The sequence below is a fragment of the Panthera onca genome, chromosome C2, assembly GCF_046562875.1.
Source record: "Panthera onca isolate mPanOnc1 chromosome C2, mPanOnc1 haplotype 2, whole genome shotgun sequence".
Taxonomy (NCBI): domain Eukaryota; kingdom Metazoa; phylum Chordata; class Mammalia; order Carnivora; family Felidae; genus Panthera; species Panthera onca.
Window position 1 is genome coordinate 138,379,156 of NC_138347.1, and position 19,127 is coordinate 138,398,282.

At 40.6% G+C, this 19,127-nt stretch overlaps 1 protein-coding gene across 4 annotated transcripts in view; it reads right to left on the reverse strand.

The window, feature by feature from the left end:
- ZNF385D (zinc finger protein 385D) overlaps positions 1-19,127 on the reverse strand; it is an 889,595-nt gene that overhangs the window by 290,048 nt on the left and 580,420 nt on the right. The window contains exon 1 of one of the 4 annotated variants that reach the window (XM_060638564.3): positions 7,963-8,301. The exons of 2 other annotated variants lie outside the window; for them this stretch is intronic. In XM_060638564.3, coding sequence (XP_060494547.1) covers positions 7,963-7,984 — 22 coding nt within the window. In that variant the 5' untranslated portion in view covers positions 7,985-8,301. Of the gene's footprint in view, positions 1-7,103; positions 7,257-7,962; positions 8,302-19,127 lie in introns of those variants that run through there. One more of the 4 variants, XM_060638566.3, reaches the window with a different exon arrangement.

Consider the following 19,127-nt stretch of genomic DNA (forward strand, 5'->3'; position numbering starts at 1 on the left):
CTGGTTCAATTCCACCAATGAGGGGCAAAGGCAGCGTACTGGAGGGTGGGCAAAAGGGAGAAGCCAGGGCACTTCTCTGTCTCTCTCCATGCCTAAGGTCAAGTCCTTCCACCTCCGATGTCTTAGGTCTGCCACGACTCCAGCTCCCACCAGGAGACCCCGGGCCCTGGCCTTCAGGACCACGTCTCTTGTCCTTCCATCTTACAACTACCAGTTTCTTGCTATTGCTAATCTCTGGGTTGCCTCACCAGCCCCCATGTGGCTTCCCAGCAATTCTATCATCCATAGAACAAACCACCTGCATTAAAGTCCTTCTTTGTGAATTAGTTAGCATGGTTCCTGTCTTCTGATTTGACCCCAAGAGATATAAACCCTTTTTTTCAATTTTATACATTTGTATATTGGGTTGGATACAGAGGGGAAAAAAGTAGGGAAGAATCGCATTTTACTGGCGGCTCACCATGTACTTCCTGGGGCTTGGCACTTTTATATGCCTTGTATATTTTAGTCCTCAAAATAGAACTGTGGGAAACACATTATCATTATTCTTCTTTTACAAAAACCTGGATATCAAAAATGTGAGGTGACTTGCCCAAGAATACAGAGGCAGTGAGGGGAGCAGCTAAATTCTCACAGGCTGTTTGTTTCTCTTTATCAGTCACAGAAAAAAGACCAGGCTGGGGTTCCATCTTGAACACCCAAACACTGGAGATGGTGTCACTGTAAACATCAAAGAGTCTGGAGCACAAATGACTTGGAATTTTTCTTTTTGTAAGCATTGAGTTAAATAGTGACACAGCAGGAATATACAGCTGTACAATTAATACAAGCCTTAGTAGCTGATGCTGCCTTGGAAAAACAGAGGCAGTGGAGAAAGCCGGGTCCTGCCTGAGGCCGATTAGTATTCTAATCTAATATTCTACTTGTGTTTAGTAGTAATTATTTGACACAAGAAACAAGGCAGAATAAAAAAAAAGTATGAATTATGTCAGGCCTCTGTTATTACTTTTGATTTTTCAAAGTCAACACACAAATATATCTTATTTCCCAATCTTTTGTGTTCATTTCTTTAGCCTATCAGCTGGAATATTTTTTCCTAGCATTACTATTACAAGTAATCCTCCACTCATAAGAAATATTCCCCTCTACTCCTCTGTAAAGAGTAAAGAGCACCGAAGTAAGACTCTGAAGGACCAAATTGGAGTCTTGGCCTTAACGTTTACTAGCTGTGTGACCTTGAGAATGTTCTTTCAGTCACTGGAGGCTCAAATTCCTCATCTCAAAATAGAAAGAATTATATTTTACCTACCTCCTGCAATGGGTCATTTTAAGGATTGAAAAAAAAAGCATAGTATTGATGCATTTTGAGAAATACAAATCGCGGTGTAAGTGTAAGGGATGATGTTTATCAAAGTACGTTTGCACGCATGTGGCACTTTTATCCCCAGGGCAATCTGCCACAAGCACTTTCTCTCACCAGCAAAACACATGAATATGAAAAAGGTAAGTGTGAAGCACATTTTTGCAAAAGCCTTGCAAATAGTAGTCCAAATGATCTCCATTTTCTTCAGCTTTCACAAATGATCTTCAAAACTGGTGGCCTTCTGGACGTTTTGGTTAATTGCACATAGCGGGCAGTCCTGCCTATCTAGCCTGTGGCAAGAGGACGTCAACATCTGGGGCAAACTCCCTGAAGCCAAGTAAAGCTGAGAACCGAAGTTGTGATCAAGCGAACGGAAAACAAAGTGCAATTCTACCATCTCCTATGATGGTTTTAGGTATTCTTCAGACTTTTTTGTACACTGGTCTTAATATTCTATAGATATGTTACTCTTTACACTGCAGAGTTCTATGAAGAAAGAAGTGAAAAAAGATTGTAGAACTCCTTATATTTATTTTCAGATCGGATTTCTAAGGACTAGTTCTTACCTTTAAAGATTAAAAAAAAAAGACAAGAAAAAGGCAGCTAAAATGTTTCAGGAGCCAAGAAGAGTGTTTGTCAACACACATGGACCAGTTTTCATAGGGAACATCAGCCTTAAAGGATCTGCTGAGGAAGTGGAATTCGCTCCTCCCTAATTCTCCAACTCACTCAGTCATGCACGATCAACACCTATGTGCCTGGCACTGAGCTAAACAGGCTGCTGAGGATACACATCGAACGTGATTCATCCTGTAAAAGAACTTGGAGCCAACCAAACCCACTCTCGCCCCACAGCCCTCCCCTCCCACCAGGTACAGTGGTGCTTTGGGGCGGGCAGCATTTGCTCAGAGCTCCAGGCCTGACACCTGGGTCTCCCTCCTGACCTTGCCCAGGTTACTCTTCTCTGTTCTCCTTTCTTACAGAAATGGGATACTGCCAGGCTAGAAAAAAGAGAAAACTGAAAGGTGACAAGGAGAAGGGGTTCGGGGCTCAGCACATCCCCTCCAGGGCTCCGATGGAGGTTCATGTGCATTTCAGGTTTCGGAGTCAAGAGGGTTTCACGGAAATACCCTAGATTTTAAAAGCTGTGTGAACCTGAAGCTCACATGCCATGAAGCCCGACTTCCAGCTGCCTCATAACGATTTTAACGCTGTGACAGAGCAAAGCGTCTTCCTATTTTCAACCCTAGCAATTTGGTTCAAGCATGATCTCAACCACTTTAAGCTTTGATATTTCTAGCCACCTCTCATGCTGTATTTTCTCTTAATGCCACCAATCACGTGTGAAATTCTGTTGCAAAACTAATCTTTGTGGGAAATGATATGTAATGGCTTTTTTTAAAGAGAGTCAGAGAGAAAGAGAGGGCAGCTGCTATGACCTTTGTTGTTTTTTGACATGTTTTTCATAGTGTAATACAAATGGAAACGTCTCTTTCTCAAGGTCAAAGTAGAGACAGGTTTCTGCTTATACAAGCATCACTCTCTCTTAAGCAGAAAAAGGCTTAAAAATTATCCTCATGACTTGATTTTTAAAACCTCTAATATATATAATGGTTGTTAAACTTGAAGCCAGCTGTGCTAAAAAAAAGAGTTTAATATCCATCTTGTTAAACCAATACTTAATGTTTTACCTTTTAAATGATGTGAAAAGATTTGGGAAAACATACAAGATGTGAATGCGGAAAGAAATTTGGATGTTTACTGTAAAAAGGCACCTTTTGATGCTCCAGTGTGAAATACACCCACACACACACACACACACACACACACACACACACACACACGCCAATGCATCTTGTCTTATCAGGGGAGGTTTTAGTCAAAAACAGCTGTGACCAAATCTTCTGAAATGGAAGTCAGAAACCACTAATTTAAATTTTTCATTTGTTTTTTGGAACAATTATGCCACCCACAAAATGGTAACTTTGCAAGCCGTCATTATCTCATGAATTTTGGAACTTATCCCTTAAATAAACCCATCTCATTTCCATATAATTACAGCAACTAATAAAGTCCTTAAAAATATTTTTTTTGCTTAAAATTTAAGAGTGTAATAAGGATTCTATGTTACTGGCATATTGATCAAATTTGGAATCCGTTTCCTTAAAATAAGGGCTTCGTATGAATTTAAAAGAGACCCTGTCTTGAGGAAGAAATCTTAATGGGTTTCCAAGTTCTGTTCGGTTTGTGGTTCCTGCATATGATCCCTTCTGACAGTATTCACCTGTCATGTTCTCCATCCCCGTTATGTAGTAATTTACTGCATGTCATTTAGATTCATTTGTAATAAAACATAATGGCAATGACTTCACGCTTTAAAAAGGGGAGTCTACAGTAACAAGTGCCTTCCTGAGTTATTCTCTCCTCCTGTCAGCCTCAGGAAGATAGAAACACCTCCAGAGTGTTTAGAAAGACTCTAGTGGACCTAATTCCCCATAACAGATCACTCAGTACAAACTAATTAGGACGAGTTAAATGTTTCTACTGAAAACATGAAAAATAGAGGAATGTTTTTCTCTGCTGCCTGCTGTTTTCTGCTCATTTCCTTCCCCATAACCTTGCTGCTTAACTGTTTTCCTAACATACTGCTTTAGAGGTGAAACTTGATGGTCCAGCCACAACCAAAAGTGTAAATGCTGACGTGAGAATGTTCTCAACCTCCCAGGGGAAAAACAAAAGTCCTTCTTATGACAATATACAAATGTGTCTATTCTAGGCCGGGGAAATAGGCTTCTGGTCTAGAATTTTCCTACTAGTTTTTTTTTTTACCCCTAGCTGTTGTATTACAAGCTTTCTCAATCAAGTATTTCTTGTAACGATCAGCATACCACTAAGTAATTTTTCCTATTTTTCTCAGGCATTTTAAGGAAGACAGCTGATCCACAACGAACGCCAGGCTGAACTTGAACAGCCCTTTCACACTTTGTGGATTGTGTTCGCCCTTTTCCCCAGGTTTCCTCAATACACCGTTGAGGGGGCTCTAATATTTGTCTCTCAGTTCTGCTCATTTGTTTCAGGTGTATTATTTCCTTTTTCCAGAGCATTCTCATGGAGCCAGCCCCAGCCTCTCATTGGCTGTAAGCTCCCCCAGAGTCTCCATCTGGTTGACTCAGGCCTAAAAACATCTTTCGTTTCAGCCACATAGAATTTCCTGAGTGCATTCAGCCTCCCATTTTCTCCCCTGATGGCAAAGGGTTCAGACATAGCACCTCTCTGGCCAACCATGGACAATTTGTGAGGTTGACATGACCACTGGCAACGACTCACCACTCCAGCAGTGGAGAAATGTGGTGGGCCAGATGGAAAGGGGAGATGATTCAGACATACGGTGCTTAGAGCTGGAGAGAGTACATGGTTACAACCTTCTGCCAGGCTCTGACAAATAGCCAGGATGCACTCAAGCAAGGAACATGCCCTTCATACCAGCACACTCCTCTTAACCAAACTGTAACCCAGCAGCTCAGGTCTGTTGTACTGACAACCACCCACAGCCTCTCTTCCTTAATCTGAGGAGAAGCCTCCCAGCTGCTTTGCTTTTATTTCTGGATAAATTATTAATGGCTATTCATCCTTGGCACATGTAATTTTTAACTATGTAAAATATTTATGGGGGTGGGGAGGGAATTTCAGAACTATTTATTATTTTCCCCGGCTTTTACTGTAATCCCAATCGGGTTGCTGACTGGGATTTTCCTTGCTTCTTTCTCCTATGTGAGCCTTATTTTTAACTCCAAGTAATGAATGCAAGATCGATAGCATAAGTAACAAAAGTATCCACGGTGACTGAACAGCAAACTCTTAAATCACTGCACAGTAAGTGCAAAGGAACAATTATTGAAAACGCTGCACTAAAATTTCAATAGGAGATAAGAGTGAGGCTTAAGTCATTAAAAGGGTCCATTAGTCTTGCAAGTCTGAGACGGCACACTCAAAACATGAGCTATTCTTGAGAACTGGAACTATTACATATCCCACCAACTTGCACACACGGGACAGACGCCAACTGAGCAAGGGGAGGCTGCAACTGTCTAGTACTTAAGGCGAAAGAAAGCAGGTAGGCAGTGATTCTTCAGTTACATTTGAAGGGGGGTGTCGAGCAACACTGACAAATTAGATTATTTATAAGGGAAATAAATACCCTGCTTGCATATCAGTTTCCCTGGTGTTACAGCATCACCATGCTCTTCATCACTCCCTGCCAGAGATGCAAACACAAGTCTTCTGACGCCTCCACTCCATTCCCACGAATCCCCAGAAAAGCCCACGAAGGCAGCCCCACTTTTTCTTTGCCTATGTCCTCCCTGACTCAGTTCAAAATTGAAGAAAGTAAAGGGCAACCAAACTACAAAGTGAAAGTATTGTTTTGAAAAATTACCCGAAATAGCTAAAATGTTGGAAATACATAGATACATACAAACACACAAATACACACGCACACACACAAATACACAAATATACACAGTCTGAGGCATTTGCAAACATCAGCATGTTACTGAATCTTGAAACTGCCTGGATTGTTCTGCTCAATTCCTCTTGCCCTACGTCTTTTACCAGGCATTTTATTAGGGACAGGTGGGCTCTCGGAGTTCTGAACTGCCTGTGAGAGGGGCTGCATAGCCTAACCTGAAATCAACGGCATTCCTGAATCCACACGGTTTCCTCCAGGAATAGAAAAACGTATCTCATGCCGGAATCCTGGTAAGACGGAACCACATTCATGACACAGAGGGCAACTTTAGCTTTGCCTTCCAAAGAGTATAGTTTCATCCGAAGTAGGACATCACATTTCAATTTGTACCATTAAAAACTTGCATTATACGGTGAAACTAACTGCCCTGTGAATCACCCAGCTTTATGAGACAGCTGGACTAGCCTACAGTTAACATGAGCTAGCCCAGTGAACATTTCTCCAGCAGCTACATGATAATCTCGTACAGCATGGATGGCCACTGACCAGTACTTTTAGACTATGCAACTACTCTGGCTAACCTCCGTGCTCGCCATCATCACATAAAGAATTGTTGCAAGAGGCTAAACACTTAAAATTATAACCTACTTCCTATCCCTCAATACCATTACAGATGCTGAAATTTTATTTTGTCCGGAGGACAGATTACATCTCCAAGATTTTCCATTTATCAAAAATATATTCATGATAAACACTTGCTGTTTTATCAATTGCCAATAAACAAGCTTGACCACCTCCAACAGTACCCCTGGAGAGAGGTGTTGTTTAACTCTGGATTTGTCTTAAATTTGGCTCTGAAATGAGGATTGTTTCTTCCAAATCAATTTTAGTTATTTTTAAGACTTCTTTCCTAATATGACACAAATTATAGGGAAATCAAAACGGCTGTCAAGACAACTAAAGGCATTCAGCTTTTACAACTCGTGTTCCTCCCGTACTTTCACAAATATTTCAAAGTCTGAAGAAAACAAAACAAAGCAAATAGTACACACAGAAATAAATGCCCAAGAAACTAACACTCCCCCAACACAAGTTTATTTAAACACCTCCTTAATCTGAAAAAAGACTCTAGGTCTCAGATTTAAAGCCAACCAAGAAATCACCCAGAGCATTTGCATCTTGGAATCCTTCCCTGGCCCCTCTCCAGCTGTTCTCACAAACCTTTTAATATCAGATAGATGCCCTCAGATGATGACGCGGGATGGAACTTACAGAAGGAAAGCATAACTTCGGGGAGGAGGAAAGGATATTCAGTCCCAATCCTTGGCCGCTTCTTATTCAGTGAAGGGGTTGTGCCTTCTCTCCCAGCAGTAAGTTGCAGCCTTACAGTGCGAACACACAGCTCCAAGCCCGCTTACAGTGCTCCCCTGGTAGCCCAGATCTAAGCCTCAACATGTTTTCTGGAAATGCAGGGCAGCTGGGCTGAAAATCTTAAGGGAGGGTTCCACCGTGGCACAGAAACTGCAGAAATATTTAACAGCTTCGAGACCTCTAAAGGTTTGAAATACTATGCATTTTGTGCTATTGCTGTTCTAGCCAAAAGGAAAATGGGATGGTATAGAGGAGCGTCCTCAGCTGCTCAACCCCTGCACACCAAAGAATGTTTTTCCTTTTTGGCTCAGAATTCGGGAAAAACCAAAATGCTTAATGAAACGCTGGTATTGACTAAGATTTCACAGCATCCATAGTACAGGAACTTAGTTTTACATTCCATTGAGTTAGCTCATGACTTCCCACGCCGCACCATTTCTCCTTCACCTAGCTAAAAAGCCAACTTCATGCAGACAAATCAAGCCAAAGTTTATCCACCCCCACCCTGTTTCTTTTCTTTTCCAACTTAAACTCACACACGACTAATAAACAGCCCCAATTGTAACACAAAGGAAGCTTTGAAGGCTGCACCAGCTTGGTCCTCCACTTGCCAACTGGAGGTAGATTTAACGTAATATATTCTCGCGGCTTAAAGATGGTTTTTTTTTTTTGTTTTGTTTTGTTTTTTTTTTTAAAGGCTGGTCTGCCCTGGTGAAGAGCCGGCCACCCCCAGAATTACATCATCAGAGGTAACACTCACCAAAATACATTATGTTTCTCATTAATCAGACAGCTGGAACCCCACCGCGGCGTCTTCAGCATCAGCTCGTCCCCAAGGCTGACACGCAGAGCAGAGCCGTTTCATGCTACATTCGGTGGAAACGTCCCCGGCGTGGAGAGCGGCGAGCGCCCAGCGTGCCTCTTCCGCGGGATGAGCGCCTTGCTGGCTGCCTCTCCCGGGCTACGATCCCCGGCGGCTGGAGCGTGCGCTCCGGCTGCCTGCTGCACTGCCCATCCTTACTGTAATCCGACTCCTCCTTGCGATGTCCTTGCCGCGCCTGTGACATCAGGACTGAGAGTACTACAAACAGACCCCCCCACCCCACCGCACCCCACCCCCGGTTAGCAGCGGCTCCATGAGGTGCTCCGATTGCCTGCCTGGACCAACCATGGCTCTCGGGAAGCTTTGACGAGCCCAGAGACCTGGGAGGGGGCGGAGTGAGGGGCGCGGGAGGCTCTCTTAAAGAGAGCAGGGTCTCCGGATCCACGAGGGAGCACTCGGGGGAAATTCACCACGGCGCGGGAGGGGAAGAGGTTAAGGCGAGTTCTGCCATTAACGTGTAATTAGACAACACACTTTTATCCCGCCCCTCCCATGAATGCCATCATTCTCGCCAAAATTTAGCCTGCCACCCTAAGTTAAAAAAGCAGCGGGGAAAGGAATGGTGTCCTGTGTCTGCATTCTCTTTGCTGTGGGCTTGAGGGTTTGTTGCTTGTGATGTTTCTGCCTAAGAGAAAACAAAAACAAAAACAAAAACAAAAACAAAAACATTCAAGGGTCCATTGCTAGGGTAATAGAGGTTTTCCCTTAGAAATGACCAGATCAAAGAAACCTAGTAGTTGGGGAAGAGTTATTTTTATTTCTTGAGTATATTCTGAGCGAGGTTGATAGAGAAATGTAAAGAAAAATAACGTGATAAAAGTCACCCCTCAGTTTCACAAGATCACATTTGCTGCTTCCCATAGTAGGTAGTAGAAAGGATACTGAAGCTGAAATGATCTTTGACCCCCAAAGAGGGGAGGCAATTTAGCCTGAAAGACAACCAAGATTGTGTCATCATTCAAGTCTGGTCACCAGCATAATATAGACACACCCACACACAAGCGCACACAAACTCGTGTTAGATTTGAGAGGAGCCGTCAAGAAAGGCAAAGCTTAGCAAAGCCTCTGGCTCCTCCAATGGTCTAATGAATTGCAGTCCTTATCTTACATAGAAAAGGATGTTAGAAAGAAATCCCTGAAAGCAGTGCTGATTAATACTTAAATGCTCAGCATGGAAAATAACCCATAAAATACGTTCAGTTTCCTAAGGACTCATCGCTTTGGCATCCAAATTTACCTACAGAACTATCGAAACTTAAAATTTTCTTTTTTTTTTTTTTTTTGAAACTTAAAATTTTCTGCAAAAATCTATAAAATTAAGAGCTGGAGATAACAAATGAACTATAGCTTACAGAAGGACGCAATTGATCTATTTTCAATACAGGTTTTCATAAGCCATGGTAGCAAATATTTCTACGGTGTGATATTAAAATAATCCGTGGTCTTTCTTTGCACAATCCTGTCTCTGTTTGTGGGTTTAATGCATATTGGAACTGGTGGGCTGGAGCTCATAATGGCAGTTTGCTGTGCAATCTCGCAAAGAAGCTAAACCCCCTGTTTCCTCTCTGTGAAAAAAAGCACTATGACCCATATCCCCTCTTGCGATGGATTATAAAGAATTTTGTAAATGCGAATGGTAATCATCTCTAAATCAGAAACGTTACCACCAGTCTTAGGCTAAATCCAGTGATTCTTTTTTTTTAGAAACACTCTTCATTGAAAGCAGTTTGGAGCAAGAAAATGCAAATAGTAAAGAATACTTTTTTGCTCCTTTTTAAAAATTAGAAATAAAAAGAACGTTACAGGAAACTACTGAGGGAAACACATAAGTGTTTTTCCTTTTGGACAGATGGAAGTCATCCAAAAGTACAATTAATGGTCCTTCCCTCAGGCAAAAGAACCATCTGTGGTAGAGCTTATTCATGAAGCTCATGAACTGTCCTGACCTCCTACATGGGCTAGGGGGCACTGTAGTTTAATGCTACAGTTTTTGGTCCTTTTCTGTTCCTGTAGTTAGAAGATGCAAGCATTGAGAGTTGAGTTTAAAACAGGAGGCTTAAGACACTAAAGGACTGTCTTAATAATTAATAACACCTTACATTTTCATGGCATTTTGCAGTTACAAGGTACTTTCACTTACGTCATCTTTCTTTCTAACAAATTGACATGTAAAAAAGGTGGATATTATCAATGTCCCGATGAACAGGACGCTGACGCTGAAGACAAACGAACCTGAGGCTCAGAGACTTTAAGCAGTTTTCTCAATGGTGCGGTCAGTAAAGTGTAATCGTCTTATTATTTGTATGTGGAATTTATGTAGGCATTCCCAGGAGATTTCTTTATTCAAAGAAATAAATTATAAATTACCCATTTATAGTGGCTCAGGTAAAGGTCTTCCCCAATCAAACTACGTTACTGAGCGTTCCAGAAAAAAAATACCTGTCTACATGGGCACAAATACGCAAGCGGAGAGTATTTGATAATAGAACATTCCACCCTCTGCCTGGTCTATAGAGGATTATTCCTGAAAGAGCAGCATGTAGCCTCTGGAGAAGTGTGGCATCCAAGAGGCAACTGAGTGTTCCATCCATGCAATGGAATTCTGTTCGGCCAAAAAAAGGAAGGCATCTGCTTTATTTAAAGGTGTATGCCCCACCCTTCTCCAGTTAAGGGTTAGCGGGAATATCAAGGCCTCGGATAGAAACAGTGCCTATTTCTGGATGGAAAACAAGTGATTTTTATTTTAATTTTATACTTTTTATTGTTTCCCCTAAAACTATTTGCATGCCTTATATTTATAAAGGAAAAAACTGCAAGCATTTTTATTTTAAAACAGAATAGCATCCAAATAAAGGCATAGCTGATGTTGGCTAGACATGGATTATGGACATGCTGGCTGTGCCTGAGAGATGCTTCTATATGTCATGTCCAGGAGAGGACCCAGCAGCTTGCAGGGACAGACCTGGTTCACACTCCTGACCTTTCTCTCTCTGTAAGCAGGTCTGAGAAGCTGGGGGATCCTGAGGGGAATCAGGTCACTGCTTGCCAGATAGTAATATACCTATCAGGATTAAAACAAAAGACGCCCTAAAACCAGTCACATATTTTGAGTGAAAACATTATGGCAAGAGGAGAATTTTCTCTCTGCTTGAATATCCGCGTAGCTGCCAGCCTGGATACCTCATCGCTGAGTCTTGATCAAAAGTTTGTCAGAGTGGGGCGCCCTGGTGGTTCAGTCAGCTAAATGCCTGACTCTTGGTTTCAGCTCAGGTCATGATCTCAAGGTTCATGAGTTCGAGCCCTGCTTGGAGCTCTGTGCCAACAGTGCAGAACCTGCTTGGGATGCTCTTTCTCCCTCTCTCTCTCTGCCCCTCCCCTACTTGCACAGTCTCTGTCTCTCTCAAAATAAATAAATAAACTTAAAAAAAATTTTTTACAAAGTTTATCAGAGTAGTTTCCCTCCATAAGGATTGTCACTGCCTGACACACTACTGTAGACCTCTGTTTACCTACGTGTCTTCCCACTGGAATAGAATCTCCATGAGGGCAGGGATTTTTGTTTGTTGTTCACTGCTGTATCCACCATCCCTACGAGGGTACCCAGCACTTGTTCCTACTCAATAAATATTTGTGAATAAATGAGTGAACATGCTGAATACAACCATATTAGGTGTAACACATCATACTTTTCTATGTGCTTATAGTCAATTCTTTGAAGTTGATAGTGTTTGATGCAAAATGTTTACACAAATTGAACTTGTCCATGTTTAGCAGCAGCTGTTCTTAAATTCCACACAATACAGATGCCAGGTGGTACTGCAGGGCCACAGTTTGTGAGCTTGCTTGTCCTTTCGAGTTCCCATAGCCGAATGCAGCAGTAATTTAGCATTGAGTTAGCACAGCAAAGTTGCGTCTTCGGTCGCCTTCCCCTGAGCCTTAGTTTAGTCCACTTTCATTCCTTACTATATTGCAGCAATAAAATTTTATCCAGGGTTCCTAATTCCAGGCTTGCCCAAATCCAATCCATTCTCCATATTAGATCATGATTATCTTTTAATAAAAAAAAACATTGTCAACTACACGTAAAATTAAAAAAAAATGAAGTCAAATAGGTCACATGGAGCCTAATTCAGTAGGAGTTTGTAGGCCATATTATAAGGATTTTGACTTTTTTCTGACTTATATAGAATGCCTTTGGAATAACTTGATTTGACATTAAAAAATTTTTTTTAAATATTTTTTTTTTAAGAGAGAGATAGAGAGACAGGGTGCAAGGGGGGGAGGGGCAGAGAGAGAGAGGAAGACACAGAATCCAAAGCAGGCTCTAGGCTCTGAGCTGTCAGCACAGAGCCCGATGTGGGGCTCAAACTCAGGAATGGTGGGATCATGACTTGAGCTGAAGTCCAGTGCTTAACCGACTGAGCCACCCTGGAACCCCTGATCGACATATTTTAATGGGTTTACTATGACTGATGCATGGAGCATGGATAAAAGGGAGCAAGGGAAGATGCACGGTGATGATTTAGGAAGACTGTGATAATCTAGAAGAGATGGTGGTTTGGTAATGGTAGGAGCAGTAGAGGTGGCAAAACGTGGTCAGAGTCTGTATGTGTGTCAAAATAGGCCAATAGGTTTTCCTGTGAGTTGGATAGGTAATAGAAGAGAAATTAAAAAATAATAATAATATTGGGTCACAAAAATTTGGGGACTGAGCAATTGGAAGGATGGGATTTCTACTAACTGATATGGAGAAGGCTGTGGAAGAACATGCTTTGGGTGGGGGGATTTGGAGGTGGTCAATGTGGGGCATCCTAGTTTAAGATTCTATTGTATATTCAAGTGGAAACATTCTATAGAAGTTTGGCTGTATGGGTCTGGAGTTCATGGGAGAAGTTTGGGCTTGATATTTAAATGTGAAAGTCACTACTTTATAGATGGTAATTAAATCCATGAGACCATATGATATCTTCAAAGGAGTATTCAACTTCAGAAGAGAAAAGGGTCCACACTGAGCTCTGGGACATTGTAAAAGCAAGAGGCCAAATATATGGGTACTTGGTGACTGAATATTTGTTGAAGCATAACAATTTGTTGAATGAATATTTGTTGACATATGAATGGAAGGCTCTTGATTTTAAGCTTGAGTTTGCCTTTGCCTGATACATCGCCAACCACTGTTAAAACAGTTTGAAAAGGGGAGAGAGACGTGATTGGTCAGTAAGAGAATGAATGCCTAGTTCAATTGATCCATGCAGTGTTTTGATGAATTTTTTAGATTGTATAGACACTGCTGAAACTCATAAATCATTTTTATTCCTAGATTGTCACTTGATGCTTCCATTGAAATTAATGCCCAAGGTGCTCGCTTCGGCAGCACATATACTAAAATTGAAATTAATGCCCAGGGACCTTAGTCTGGAAAGTAAATTGCCTACAAGAAAAGAAGTGCTAATACTGAGCTGAGAATAAAAAAACTATTAATACTATAATATTCCAAAATTCTGTCCATCTGAATTTCTCTGACTTTGGAGATGTCCAATAAATCCCTTCTATATGTAGTCCTGCCTATTCTGATAGTCAGTTAATAGCAATTCTTTTACAATAATTAGTAACTAGCATTGGGAGCCCTGTTTGAATTCTTACCCTGGAACTGACTGTGGCCCAGGCATGTTTATTTATTCAACATATAGTCATTGGGTATTCATGTCCCAAGTACTGTTCTAGGTGCTCAAGGCACACTGATGAAATTGCAGAAATCTCTGTCTACAAGAAGCTTACATTCTCTGGGATTCTGCTTATCAGCTTATCTTGTAGAATTTAGAACATCTTCTACCTTTCTCCATGCAGAGAAAAGGACCCATCCTTTATGTTCTTCATGGACTACACTTCTTTCAGTACAATGGACATAAGGGAAGGGGCATGTCTACCATGGTCATGCTGCATCTAGTGTCTAAACAACAGCAGGCTTGCAATAAATATTTGTTGAGTGAGTAAATATCTCAAAAGTCTTCTACTTCTAGATGATGTTCCATTCTGATCTTCCTGAGAATATAGTTATATTCTACCAGGAATGCCCTTTTGTCTTCCCCTTTGCCTAGATATTTATATTCACCATCCAAAACTGCTCAGATATTTGGTTTTCTAAGAAGTATTCCCTGGGGGGCATCTGGGGGAGCATAGTCGGTTTAAGCATACAACTCTTGGTTTCGGGTCAGGTCATGATCTCCTAGTTCATGGGATCGAGTCCCCACATCAGGTACTCTCAGCACAGAGCCTGCTTGGGATTCTCTCTTCCCCCTCGGTCTGCCCCTCCCTCCCCCACACGCTCTAAATAAACAAACAAACAAACACATAAACTTTAAAAAAAAAGAAGTCTTCCCTGGGTTTATGTCTGACTCATGTGTTCCCCTAATGAGCACTCACACATTCTTTACATAACTCCCTTTAAAGTATTTATCAGATTGGCTTTCAGTGACCTTTACAATTATCAATATCCCCCAGGTACAATGTAGGCTTCTTTGATGTCACAGAAAAAGTGAAATATATGTTAATTCCTCGAATGCTCTACATACTCTAGAAACATCGCAGAAATGTATGACAAGGACATGGCCTATCGCGTTAGTGACGAGAGTATAGCACTAACATCAAACATTGCCCATGATTTAGGAAGCAGCAAACTTTGCTGTGGTTGGAGACAAGGATCAGAATTACACAGAAAAGGAAGAGATGTCAAAAGTAATCTTAGAGAGAGAAATCCCAAAGCTCTGAGGAGAGGATAGCTAAGAACCAGAGGACTGATCAGGTATTGGGCAAGAGACAGATCAGGAATTTTGGGGGTAGGGGCGCCTGGGTGACTCAGTCAGTTAAGTGTCCGACTTCGGCTCAGGTCATGATCTCACGGTTGGTGGGTTTGAGCCTTGCATCAGGGTCTGTGCTGACAGCTCAGAGCCTTGAGCCTGCTTCTGATTCTGTGTCTCCCTCTCTCTCTGCCCCTCCCCCTCTCATGCTCTGTCTCTCTCTGTTTCTCAAAAATAAATAAATGTTCAAAAAAAATTTTTTTAAAGAAATTCATGGGTAGAGCAAATCAGGAGGCCAATATGGGAAGCAAGTACCAGAGTCAAGAACAGAAGAGAGTTAAAGCAGAGAGTAGTTCAGGGGAAACTAGACAACCCCCTAGCTGCTCATATAGGTGGTTTTCATGAGTACATTTGCCCTGATTGATAGATAGTTCTGATTCCCTTATAATAGGAAGTATCACCAGCTTCCTTTCTGTAGGCTCTCAGACTATTTGCCTGACATGCCATTTCTATATCTTTCCCCCCAAAACCCCTCAAGAAGTTGTTTATTTATTTTTTTTATTAGATTGCTTTATGTCTGTGTAGATACTGTCTCCAAAAATGATGGAAACCACATCACAAGTTTAGTAGCACCACACTACGTAGTTTGGTGCCTCATTAAAAGGAAGTGAGATTATTATAACTATTATCATTATCACTGGCAAAAAAAAAAAAACATTAAAAGTAGCGATCCTAAATAACAAAGCATTGAAGTGTAATGCTTAAGCGACCACCCTACTCCAAAAAGCATTCAGTAGCTTACTGAAGGAGACGAAACACATATCCAAAAATACAAGTAAAAACAAAGGTACTATAAAGTAAACAACAAATGAACAATCTAGGACATGCATGTAAGGGTTTGGTAAAAGGTAAAATTATGAGATGGCTCCAGGCAAACCTGGAAAGCTACAGAGAAGGGGTGGAACCTGAACTTGGTCTTCAATATCAGTTCAGATTGATAAAATGCAGGAAAATTTTGCAAATGACTAAAACCAGGATGGGATTGTGAGTGATATGTCTGGGAGAGCAAGAACAAATTTGAATTTAAGGAGCAAGTTTCCTAAGAGATTTTCATGCAAAATAAATTTGGAGAGGAAAACACAGAAGCCCTGTTGGATGTGATCTCACATTCCAGGTTAAAGGGTTTTAATTTTATTTGACAGATAATGCAGGAAGTGTTTGCTGAATGAATACATGAATGAGCCTCAAAATGTTTCCAAGGACAGAAATATAATAATATGCCTCCTCCAAAGACATTTGGCGACACAATAACATGAGTTAATATATCTTGTATAGCAGGTTGAAAGATCTTATACACTCCAGAGGTTTCCAATTTTTCTTAAAATAAAAATCATTTATGGTTCCTGGGCAGCAATTTGAGAATCAGCCCTCTCCCCATCCAGCCCCACAACAAATGTGCTTGCAAACAAAATGGAAGAAGAAAACAACATCATATTGAATTTCTTCTTTTGCTTTAAAAAAAAAAAAAAGATCCTTCAAGATAAATTGAGTACAGCTCTAGTAAATTTGGATGCGTTAGGCCATGGACATTCCATTTTTATATATACTGTGATAATAACTATATAGAGTGAGCAGAGAGATGTGCAACTCTGCCCCACTGTTGCAAGAATTCACCAAGTAATTGAAAGTGTTTCCAAGTGTGCATAATTCTGTGCCTCCAGTCAAATACAGTAGATGGAAATTTGTTTGGCTTCCTCTGTCAAAATGTCTAAAACACATAAAGGAAATGTGTAAATGGAAAACAAAATATTACAGTTCCAACATTCTTTTAATTATGTCTCAATTTCAATCCTGGCTTTGCTCAAACATACTAATAATCCTAAGGGCTCATCTCGATCCTTCTGGTGGATAAAATGACTGAATGTGATTTTTACCCTTGACTCAAAAGTGTCAGTTCTGGAAATCTACAGTATTTGTCACCATGAATACCATTTAACTGCAGCAGTACCCAAAGGAACTCTGCACAGCCACACGTGAATAGGGCTTGGAGGAACTTAATTAATCTTGCTGTCACTTCCATGATGGTTTTCATTAGTTTTGCTGCTATCTGATCAACTGGTCTTCTCTGTATTGGAAATGGCTAGCCATAGCTTCTTGGGAGAGCACTTTCAAGAGGTAAACAAAGACTCACCTTTGTGGTCAGGAGCTTTTATGCAGATGGACATTATTACTGCTATTCTAATATGGAGGTAATCCTCACACTTTATATTTAAGTTACAAAATCACAGGAAACATAAATACCTCTTCTGTCCTGAACAGGAAAACTGCTTTAAAACCTATACACAGATTATATAATCTAAATACAAGGTCACAATTTTGTTTAAATTGTTTTCACGAACACTGATGTTTAGTGCATTATCTGGAACTGTTCTAAACATGAATGTAATTCATAAGAAATCTAGACTTTTTCACGGACCCCTAGTAATTAGATTAGGTGAAAGTTGGATTTAATGATGGAATAAAAGAACCATTAAACCAATGGTAGTATCAGCCCTCTCTGTCATATTTTTGAAAGATTGGTTTAATACACGTGTATTTGAAATGTAATTTTATTTATATGCATTATTTTTGGCATTATTGTTTTCAATGCTGACCATAGTTTAATTTAGTAAAAAAAAATTGGAATGACTTTATAAAATGTTATCACATTTTGACTACATGAAAGTCAATTCATACCTACAGCCATGGGGACCTAGAAAAGGAACTCACCAAGAGCCAACATATATGGCAGGCTCTGGTGAAGAAAACAAAAACATAATGTGTTCCCTTTCCTCTTGTTTAGAAGCCTCCAAAAATAATCCCCAGTAATTCTTGTTTCCTAGCATTCACACTCTTGTATAGTCCATGCCCACTCTGAATAGAACTGTACTGTGTAACCAATAGGATTTTGCTGAAATGAACAAGTGTGACATTCAAAATTAGGTCATAAAGGCAAAATGAGTTCTGTTTCTCTCTCTTAAATCACACACTGTAGGGGAAGTGAGCTGCCATACTTTGAGGACAGTCAAGAAACACTATGAAGAAGTACACGTGGCAAGGAACTGAGATTTCCAGCCAATATCGAGCATCAAATTGGCAAATATCTGAGTAAGTTACCTTGGAAGTAGATTCTTCAACTTAGGTCAAGTCTTCAGGTGCCTGCAACCATGATCAACATTTTATTTATTTATTTATTTATTTATTTATTTATTTATTTATTTATGAGAGACAGAGAAGGAGAGTGCAAGTGAGGGAGGGGCAGAGGGAAAAGTAGGGACAGAATCCCAAGCAGGCTCCATGCTGTCAGCACAGAGCCCAAAGCAGGGCTCAAACTCATGACCATGAGATCATGACCTGAGCCAAAATCAACAGTTAAATGCTTAACCAACTGAGCCACCCAGGTGCCCCCATGAATGCAACTCATGAACGTCTCCAAGTCAGAACCACCCAATAGAGCAACTCCCAGATTACTCACCCATAGCAACTGCATGAGATAAGAAACAGTTATTATTGTTTTAAGGTTCTGAATTTGAGGTAATTTTTTTCTATGCATCAATAGATAACTCATGCATCATAGCCTTAGCTTATAGCTTAAAATTATGGCAATGTGATGCAGACTTCAGTTGAGATAGAGGTAGACACAGGCCTTGAGGAGGTTATGTATTCCTTTGGGTCTTGGTTTCTTAATCCAAGAAATAATGGTGTGGGAATGAGTGAGGGTCACCAATGTAAAATCCCACACGGAGAAGTGATGGAAATCACACAGCTGTACAGAGAGAGCTAGATATATGTTTATAGAGAGTGTTGGAGACTTTGGAGGATTGCAGAGTATCAACTAACAAGGGAGGGTCTGTTACTTCACTTCAATTGACTGTATGCCATGAGGAAATGTTGCCAGATTCTTCAATTTTTTCCAGTTCTTACTTTCTATGACTAAAACATTACACATTTGATAAAAATTTCATGCAACTTCAACCTGAAGCCATTGGTTAAAACTATGATTGAAACAGTATTTTCTTCTCTTTCTTTCTCTCTCTCTCTCTCTCTCTCTCTCTCTCTCTCTTGCATTTTCAAGTATCTTCAGGATTTTATTCAAAGATCTCTGTTGTTAAATTCATCTGTTTTGTCCTTCTTCCCTTTCACCGTTATCTCTATCCTTCTCTATATCACAAACTTCTACTGTCCATCTGCCAACACATATTCCTC